The 9953-nt window shown below is 48.2% G+C and overlaps 1 protein-coding gene across 1 annotated transcript in view; it reads left to right on the plus strand.

Annotated features, from left to right (window-relative positions):
• FAM169B (family with sequence similarity 169, member B) overlaps positions 1-9953 on the plus strand; it is a 68889-nt gene that overhangs the window by 3300 nt on the left and 55636 nt on the right. The window contains exon 2 of the mRNA XM_010845856.1: positions 44-143. Within this exon, the coding sequence (XP_010844158.1) occupies positions 44-143 (100 nt within the window). The remainder of the gene's footprint in view (positions 1-43; positions 144-9953) is intronic.

Raw genomic sequence — 9953 nt, forward strand, 5'->3', positions numbered from 1 at the left:
CTGTGATGACAGAACCAAGTGGTGATTTTGTTATTTTTTTCAGGTTAAACTTGAAGCTTCGTCTGTTTGCTTTTGCACCGTGCACCGTGATGAACCTCAACACAAAATCTTGGTCTTGGTTAATCCCCAGGACACAAAGACAGGTTAGTAGGTATTAATGTATTTAATACATGAGAATTCTGATTTGTTTGCAATGAATGGAATCAAATACCTCAGAAGTGATGGTTCTACTCTTTGGCTGGACTTAGAATGTCAAGGTGGAAGTGATTTATTTTCACCTTTTAGAGATCCATGAGGGTGTTATGCAATGGCAACCCACTCCAGTACTCTTGCCTGGAAAATCCCATGGACGGAGGAGCCTGGTAGGCTGCAGTCCATGGGGTCGTTAAGAGTCGGGCACGACTGAGCGACTTCACTTTCACTTTTCACTTTCATGCATTGGAGAAGGAAATGGCAACCCATTCCAGTATTCTTACCTGGAGAATCCCAGGGACAGAGGAGCCTAGTGGGCTGCTATCTATGGGGTCGCACAGCGTCAGACACGACTGAAGTGACTTGGCAGCAGCAGAGTAGAGGGTGTTATGGGTTTCTGTTTATTGATACATGTATTGATTTTTGTATTAAAGACACCAGACACTTTCTGGCCCAGGGTGACGGTATTCAGAGCTGCTTCTGAGTGTCACACTTGCCATTCTTATTATTAATAACAGCATTGCCTGCACAGCCTGGAGTGTCACCACAGCCCTGTGAAGTGCAGGGACTGTTGTTTTTTTTTTAAATTTTCTTTCTTCTTATTTTGATTGTGCTGGGTCTTTGTTGCTAGGTCTTTGTGGGCTTTTCTCTGGTTGCAGCGAGCAGGGGCTACTATCTTGTTTCGATGGCTCCTCTTGTGGCTGAGCACGGATTCTGGGGTGTGCAGACTTCTGCAGTTGTGACTCCTGAGCTCTAGAGGAGGCTCACAGGCTCAGTAGTTGTGGTGCACGGGCTTAGTTGCTTCGCAGCATGTGGGATCTTCCTGGACCAGGGATTGAACCTGCATCTCCTGCATTGGCAGGTGGATTCTTTATCACTCAACCACCAGGGAAGCCCAGGGACCATTCTTATCCCTGCCAGACTGGATGAGGAAACATCTGATGGTCAGCTGGTGCAGGGTACGGGATTTTTGCAAGGTGATGATCTGGTGGGGTTTTGTTTCTGGTGGTGAAATTTATGTAATCAGTAGCACATTTATTCTTCCTCTGCATCATGAAGCACCTGTTTGTGACTGATTTCAGCTTCTTGGGTGAGTGCTCTGAGCTCGCGTGGATGGCCGTTCGAAGCTGCATGGGGCGGGGTCTGGGGCCGCTGGTGGTGAGCACTGTGAGGTGGGAGAAGGTTCCAGCCCATCAGTCTGCCTGGAGCCCAGGCCACCAGCAAGCTGGAAGCAAAGCTCCTCATCTCTGACCTCAGGAGAGCCCGAATATAAGGTCAATCCTATTTAGAAATTTACTCCTCTATTATACTTTAATGTGTTTTTACAGATTTCCTGCAGATACCATATATTGCTTTCGTAATAAGAAATTAAAAAAAAACAAACCAACCCTTAGTGAGTTACCCCTCCTCAAGGACGTGGTGTCTGCTGAAAGTCTGGGGTTAGGGATCTTCAACTACACTTTGCAAAGGGGCCTCCTTCAACTCGCCAGCTCCCCTGGGGATGACCTTTTGCCTTTCACCCTGTGTGTGCATCTGAGGTCTGTAGTCAGAGGATGCCCTGTTTCACAGGTGTCATAAAGCCCAGAGTGACATCCTGGACCGCAGAACGTTATTCAGCACACATCTATCGTGAGTGCTTCTCTCATGACTCATCCTGAGACACAAGTGTGCTTAGTTAGCTGTCTTGGAGTTTTGGGCATGTTGGTGAAGCCTCCCCCTTGCTTCAGGGCTACGGTTGGCTGAACTGTGTGTGAGAGCTTTCTGGTCAAGGTTTAGCACACTTCCTATTCCTGTTTGGCCAAGTCCTTGTTGAACAAGGGGGCTGGGATAACCCCAGGACTCTGACTTTGCCTTGAATGCACCAGGTTAGTGAAAGTAACAGGAGGTGCCCACAGATTGTCAAAACACTCTGAAAATATCGTTTGCCAGTTTTAAGAGGATGTCCAAATATCAGCAGCCCTCTCCTCTGCCTTTTTCTGGCATTTAACAATATTCTGGTTAAAGGTCTTTAACTGCATTTGCATAATGTAAAAACATATGACTGACTCATAAATCTGTTTCCTATTTCCATTGTACTTAATTTTTCGGTTGTTTTCGAGAATGTATTATAATAAATATTCATAAGCTCCAAGAAATCTCACTCTGGACCTTTCTTTATGTTTCATAGAGCTTTAAATAAAGTTTCCAAATGTTTTCCTGCTGCTGGGCTCTGTAATGGTTGCTAAAGTTTTGCATGATTTCCAAAGAGCGCTCAGGTGTTATGCACACCTTGTGCTCTTTCCTCTGGTATTTAGAAGCGGGCATCATACGTAAATGCCCCTCTGTGGCTTGAGACATGTGGACTCCCAAGCAGCCAGTGGTACCATAGAGCCTCTTGCCACTTGCCACACATGCCGCTTCAGCCATGTGCTTAGCTGTGACCTTCGAGAAGGCTGGCCCTTGTTCCTTTGTAATTTTCCAGTGACATTCATGGAGGTCTGTGTGTTTGTGTGTGTGGGTGGTTGCCTGTGTGCCTGCTAAGTTGCTTCAGTCATGTCTGACTCTTCGTGACCCTTTGGACTGTAGCCCGCCAGGCTCCTCTGTCCATGGGATTCTCCAGACAAGAATACTGGAGTGGGTTGCTGTTTCCTCCTCCAGGGAATCTTCCCAACCCAGGGATGGAACTTGAGTCTTCTGCATTGGCGAGTGGGAAGCCACCACCACCACCTGGGAAGCCTGTTTGTGTGGTTGCTGCTGCTAAGTCACTTCAGTCGTGTCCGATTCTGTGCGACCCCATAGACGGCAGCCCACCAGGCTCCTCCGTCCATGGGATTCCCCAGGCAAGAACACTGGAGTGGGTTGCCATTTCCCACTCCAATGCATGAAAGTGAAAAGTGAAAGTGAAGTTGCTCAGTCATGTCCGACTCTCAGTGACCCCATGGACTGCAGCCCACCAGGCTCCTCTGCCCATGGGATTTTCCAGGCAAGAGCACTGGAGTGAGGTGCCATTGCCTTCTCCGGTTTGTGTGGTTAGATGGAAGCTAAAGGGATCAGAGCTGTTTGATGAGACTGTGTATGAGTTAATTGTCACAGTAACTTCTGGTAACCCTGTGAGCAAATGAAAGACATCCCGGAGTTGTGAATTCCCTGGTGGCAAGCACTTAATGTTCATGGCAGAATACTGTGAAGATGTGAGTATAAGCAGGCCTTGGAGACCTTGTGGAGGTTCCAGACCACTGCAGTAAAATGAATATTGCAATAAAACGAGTCCACAGATTCTTTGGTTTCCTAGTGCATAGAAAAGTTATGTTTATACTATTGTCTATTAAGTGTACAGTAGCATTGTGTCTAAAAAATGTACACATCTTAATTAAAAATACTTTATTGCTAAAAAAAGCTATCATCTGAGCCTTCAGCAAGTCATAGTAATCTTTTTGTAATAAGTAACATCAAAAATCACTGATCACAGATCATCATAACAAATGTAATGATAATGAAAGAATTTAAAATATTGTGAGAATGACCAAAATGTGACATAAAGACATCAAGTGAGCAATTACCATTGGGAAAACGACAGTGGCCGAAGGTTGTCACAAACCTTTGATTTGTTGTAAAAAAAATGCAATAAAGTGAAGCAGAGTAAAGTGCAGTGCAGTGGAACGAGGTCTGCCGGTAACGCAGCCTTTCAGCTTTCTCCTGTAAGAAGCTGGGGATGTGCTTTCCGTGAAGGTGGTCTGAGAGGCGCATGTCCTCATCCCATCTGTCTGGCGGCTCCCTGCTGCGCTCACGCTTGACTGTTTCTCTAATCAGTTTCTGTCCCCGAGGGGACACAGCCAACGGCTGCCAGAAGCCTCCCTCCCTGAGCTGCTTCTGCACCTGCCCCAGGACCCTAGCTTTCATTTATTTCCCCTGTTTCACTACTCCTCTTATTTTTAAATTATTAACTGATCTCAAGTGTTTACAAAGATTAAAAAAAATAACTCCTCTAGTCAAAAAGTTGTCTTTTCTTACCTCTCATATAGAATCAAAATTGTTCATCCTAGCATTCCAGATTCCCTCAGCTGATGGCCTTTTGCTCCTCTCATATCTTCCCGGGACCTGTAGAGAATGAGATGAACGTGCACTTTGGTATCGGACTCAACAGACTTGGCGTCCTGGCTCTGCCAACTGACGGGTGACCCAGATAAATGGTTTGGCCTCTTTGAGCCTCAGTTGAGTCATTTGCAAAATGGGGACACCTTAGCTACTTCAAAGAGTAGCTGTGAGGATGAAATGATCTGTGGCAGAAAATCTGACGCTTTGGACTATCCAGGGCAGAGAGCGAGTGTGGGATTAGAAATATTCTTCCATCATGGAGCATCTTTGCATGTTCTTCTCTGTCTTTGAGTGTTGCACTGTAGAGGCGCAGGGTTGCAGAATGGGAGGCCTTCCCATCAACTGCCGGCCAGACTTTGGCAGCTGAATTACCTCCTTGGCAGATTCTGCTTGCAAACCTTATGGAGGGGAAGGCGACCCTGCACTAAGGCCATCTAGTTTGTTTTTGAACCACTCTCAATGGTAAGACCATTGTTCTTTTTGCTAATCCCAAACTGCCTCATTGGATGAATATCATGCAGTCTGTCCCCAAGCAGCCAGAGATAAAGGACGGGCCAGGGAGGCTGCACCTCTACACCACACGGAGGAAAGGAAACAGGCGGCGATTCTCATCCTTGGGAGCGCAGGGGGCCCCGGCGCTGCAGTGGGGGCTGCTGGGAAGCAGACGGGACTGGGGCTGTCTTAATGGAAGGATGATGTTCCCGCTCAATTACAGCCCATTCTCTTTGGTGCTGCTCAAGCTGCAGATGAAACAAACTGGTGCTTATCTGTGGAGAGCAACAGGGGGATGAGAGGGCTTGAAACCATTTGAACAAGGCTCAAGGAAACTAGGGCTGTTAAGCTTTAGAGAAGGGAGGCAGGGGTCCAGAAGCTCACAGTCGAAAGGGCGTGTAGATTGTTAGGCCCAGTGCTTTCTGAGATGATTTAAGTGGTACTGCTGAATTTCAGAAGGAGAAAAAGGATGATCTTTTGAATTTTATTTCCGTCTTAAACATATCAAGGAAAGAGTTTCTGTTTCCTATTAACATGGCTGTAACACTTAGAACACTTGTTTATCAAGAAAAGAGTTTCTGTTTCCTATTAACATGGCTGTAACACTTAGAACACTTGTTAATCTCCTTCAAAAAAAGAAGGGAAATAGGTCTCCCAGCAGAGTACCCGTAGATAGAACTTAAAGATTGGTCATTGTAAGATTTATTTTTATCATCATAGCACACGATGCCTCTTTTATGGTAGGGCTAAGACGATGGTACAGAGGAGCCTGACGGACTACAGTCTATAGAGTTGCAAAGAGTCAGACGCAACTGAGTGACTGAGCACACAGAAGATGGACTAGAGATAGGCCAGAATCACGAAGGTGTGGTCCGGGGCTCTGGCTTCTAGTCTGGGGCTTCCGTGTCCTGGGAGAGCCTGCTCTGCTCTGGGGACAGCTCCATTAGGATGTTCTCCTTAAGGAGCCCACACCAATGTGTTCGATGTCTCCTCATGGGCCTGCCGGGGCCATCCAGGCAGGTGGCATGGCCATCCCACACAGCAGGTCTTCCCAGGCTTGCGGCAGCCGCCATGTCTCCCACGTCTCCCTTTAAGACGGCCACGCTCATGCTGCTGCTCCTTTGATGTGGATCTTCTGCCCTTTATGAGTGGGTGGCCTGGGTTAAGCTATTTAGCACCTCCGGGCTTCGGTTTCCTGTCTTCCTGCTCAGGGGGGTGGCCTGTGGCCCAGCAGCCAGGTGTCCGCTGGGGAACTTGTTAGAAATGCAGGAGCTTGTGCCCCCACCCCCCAGCCCAGCCCTGCTGAATCAGCATCAGTCCTGTACCAAGATTCCCAGGAGCCATCTGGGAAACTGGTGCCAGAGAACTGGGAGGAGAGGGGTGGCTAGTGAGACCGTGCCTCACTTTTCTTGGACATTCTGTTTCCATAAAATTAACCTCCGTTTATCTCGGCGTTTTAGCAGAACCAGCCCAAAACTGACACCTCCAGCTGACAGCTCGTTACCGGGCATAACCAGCCCCTGGGATTTTAATGCAAACTTGTTGTCAAGACGTGGCTTTATCCCCCAGTGTTTGTGTAGTAGTTTTGAATCCACAGGAAGGACTATTTTTATTCCTTTATATATGTATGTATACACACACACAGAGTTATGGAGCTGTAGTTCACGTATCATATAATTACCCATTTAAAGCATATAGTTCAGTGGTTTTTAGTGTATTCAGAGTTATGCATCTCTCACCACGCTTGATTTTCATTACCCTTAAAAGACACCAACCCCACTTCCCTACCTGCCTCAGCCTTAGGCGATCTCTTCTGTTTCTGCAGATCTGCCTCGTCTGGACATTTCCCTTGAATGGACTCAGGCAGTGTGTGGACTTGCGCCTCTGACTTTCTTCATTCACAGTGCCTTCAGGGATCGTCCATGTTTTAGCAAGTGTTAGTACTGCATTTACTTTTTATGGCTGAATATTATTTCACTGTGTGGATTTACCACCTTCTGTTTACCTGTTTACTGACTGATGGACATTTGGGTTTTTCCACCTTTTGACTATTGTGAGTAATGCTGCTGTGAAAATTGTTATCCACGCTTTTGTGGAGATGTATGTGCATATATCTTTTCAAGTTTTTTTTTTTTCTTTAGATTAATACCCAGATTGGGATTGCTGAATCAAGGGGTAGTTCTGCTTGAAAAAAAATGTAAGGGACCCCCCCCATACTGTTTTTCATCATGACTGCACCAATTTACATCTTCATCAACAGTGCATAAAGTTTCCCTTTTCTGCACATCCTCACCAACACTCACGATCTCTTGACTTTTGGATAATAACCATTCTAACAGATGGGAGGTGATACTTCATTATGGTTCTGGTTTGCATTTCCCTGATTATTAGTAATGTTGAGCACTTTTTTGTGTACGTGTTGGCCATCTGTATGTCTTTGGAAAATGTCTGTTCAGATGAAATGTGTTTTGAGATCCAGTTTCCAGGGTGTGGAAGTGGGTGATTTCCCACAGCATCAAGTAGGTCTCCAGACCCCAGCTGGATGTTCTTCTGTTCAACTCAATCCGGCCACTACCTGGAGAGACCACCAAAGTCTATAGGTTAAGGTTTCGGTCCTACCAGACTCCCCTGCTCCCCACTTTAGGTGCCAGTCTCAAGCCCATGCAGTTCCTTCTGACTGACTGGTTATAAGCCAGAGGTTCCTGTGATTCTATGCCTCCAACATATTCACCAGCCCAGAATCTCTGAACCCAGTCCTTTTGGATTTTTATAGGAGCTTCATTACATAGTCATGATTGATTAAATCACCGACCGTTGGCAATTGATTAAACCTCTAAGCTCTCTCCCCCTGGACATTGGGGAATGGGACCAAAAATTCAAGCTCTCTAATCACATGGTTGGTTCTCCTGGCAACCAGGTCCCATCCTTGTGATCCTTGTCTGTGTATTAGTTGCTCAGTTGTGTCTGACTCTTTGTGACCCCATGGACTATAGCCTGCTAGGCTCCTCTGTCCATGGGATTCTCCAGGCAAGAATGCTGAAGTAGGTGGCCATTCCCTTCCCCAGGGGACCTTTCCGACCCAGGGGTCGAGCCCAGGTCTCCCGCACTGCAGGCAGGTTGCTTACCATCTGAGCCACGAGGGAAGCCCAGGTCCCATCCTTGGGTGGGTCAAAAATCATCTCATTGATATAATAAGTGACACCTTCCCTGCTCTTGGGGCTTCCCTGATAGCTCAGTTGGTAAAGAATCCACCTGTAATGCAGGAGACCCCGGTTCGATTCCTGGGTCAGGAAGATTCACTGGAGAAGGGATAGGCTACCCACTCCAGTGTTTTGGGGCTTCCCTTGTGGCTCAGCTGGTAAAGAATCTGCCTGCAATGCAGGAGACCTGAGTTTGATCGCTGGGTTGGGAAGATCCCCTGGAGAAGGAAATGGCTACCTACTTCAGTATTCTTGCCTGGAGAATCCCATGGACAGAGGAGCCTGGCGGGCTGCAGTCCGTGGGGTGGCACGAGTCGGACACGTCTTGGTGACTAAACCACCGTGGTCACCTTTCCAGTGAAGAGGCTTCCCTGTGGCCCTTAGCGCCTCTGGCTAAGGTGTGTTTCTGCCTCAGGCTCTCTCCTCTGTCTGGCCAGCCACCCCAGGGAGCTCTCCTGTTTCCTTGAAAGTCTTCCCAGCCTGCCTGAACTTCCTCCCTGCCCGCCTTTTCGTACCTTGATCTTACAGGACTATGCTGGGCCTGGGGACCTTGGCCGTGGGGGGCCTCTTCCACCCTTGACGCTCTTCCTTTTAGCTTTTGCTCTTTCTGATGGAAGCTCTCTGCGGGCTCCTAGGCCACACGGTTACTTTTCCTAGATGATCTCTTCCTGTTTTCCTTGTCAGGAAACTTGTCAGATTTTTTTTCCAGCTCTCCTGACAATATCTGTTTGTTTGTTGGCTTTTTTCCTCCTGTATAAAACCTAGTAGTTGATGATTAGAAGGCAGGACAAAGAATGTCCAGAGCCTGATTAAAAATGGGAGTTTATAATTGAGTCGCATGTAAGAGATGCAATGCCACAATGCTACGGAAGTTTCCAGAATAAGGGGACTCTTGAGTATTTCGAGGTGTAGGAGGAGCATGGAGTCCTTGTCAGGGAAGTGCCTGTCTGGCCAAGGTAGAAGGTAGGAGACCTGAGAAGTTCTCCACTGCCTGCTCCCTGGGACTCTCTTCTCTCCCAGCCTCTGGCTGGCTGGTGGGCATGCAGTGGGCACACAGCCACTCTGCCCTGCAGGGCTGGGCACTCTGGGCCTGAAGCAGCACCCATGGAGGCACTGGGGACCCAGGAGGGAGGCCCCTCTCATCCAAGGCAGCACCCCACCTTGGACTCTGGCCCTGAGTCTCGCTGACCCCTTTCTCTGAATGTTTTGAAGTTTACATTCGTAAAGCCTGGGAGATCCTGGTGGCTCAGACAGTAAAGAATCTGCCTGCAATGTAGGAGACCTGGGTTCGCACCCTGGGTCAGGAAAAATTCCCTGGAGAAGGGAATGGCTGCCCACTCCAGTGTTTTTGCCTGGAGAATTCCATGGACAGGGGAGTCTGGCGGGCTACAGTCCATGGGGTCATAAAGAGTTGGACACAACTGTGCAACTAACAGTTTAACTTTTTTTCACTTTTCCTAAAGCCTTCTCTATGCTTGTGGCCCCTAACTGGTGGGGAGGCTGTGCTGGGAGAGTGGGCAAGATGCCTGGTGATGTTATGGAGGCTGGGTAGGGACTGGGATGGGAGGAAGCGTCCTGCCTTTGGATCTCAGTCCTTCGAGGAATGTCTTAGTCATGATCAGAGAGAAGGTGGAGAGAAGGGAGAACAAGTGTTGGGGGTCCAGGAGTCTGAGGGCACCCAGAGGAGGGGACTGAGGGCTCACCCGATGGAAATGACAGGATTTGGGATGGACTGGAGCAGTCAGGGGGGGAATCCAGGAGACACTTGGGCTCCAGCCTGAATCAGTGATAGTGCCCACTGTGCTGGGTGATCTGGAAGGAAAAGCTTGGGGTGAGGCAACCTGAGCTGTCTGCAGGGTCTGGGGGCTGTCAAATTGGTCTGGGCGTAGGCCGGGTCCCAGCTGCACACTGCTCTGCAGCCTTTCTTGGCTCTTTCTTCCTGGAGGGAGCGGGGTGAATTGCAGGGGAGGCAGCACAGCTGAGAAATGGAAAGCA

The sequence above is a fragment of the Bison bison genome, unplaced genomic scaffold, assembly GCF_000754665.1.
Source record: "Bison bison bison isolate TAMUID 2011002044 unplaced genomic scaffold, Bison_UMD1.0 scf7180017864224, whole genome shotgun sequence".
Classification (NCBI taxonomy): Eukaryota; Metazoa; Chordata; class Mammalia; order Artiodactyla; family Bovidae; genus Bison; species Bison bison.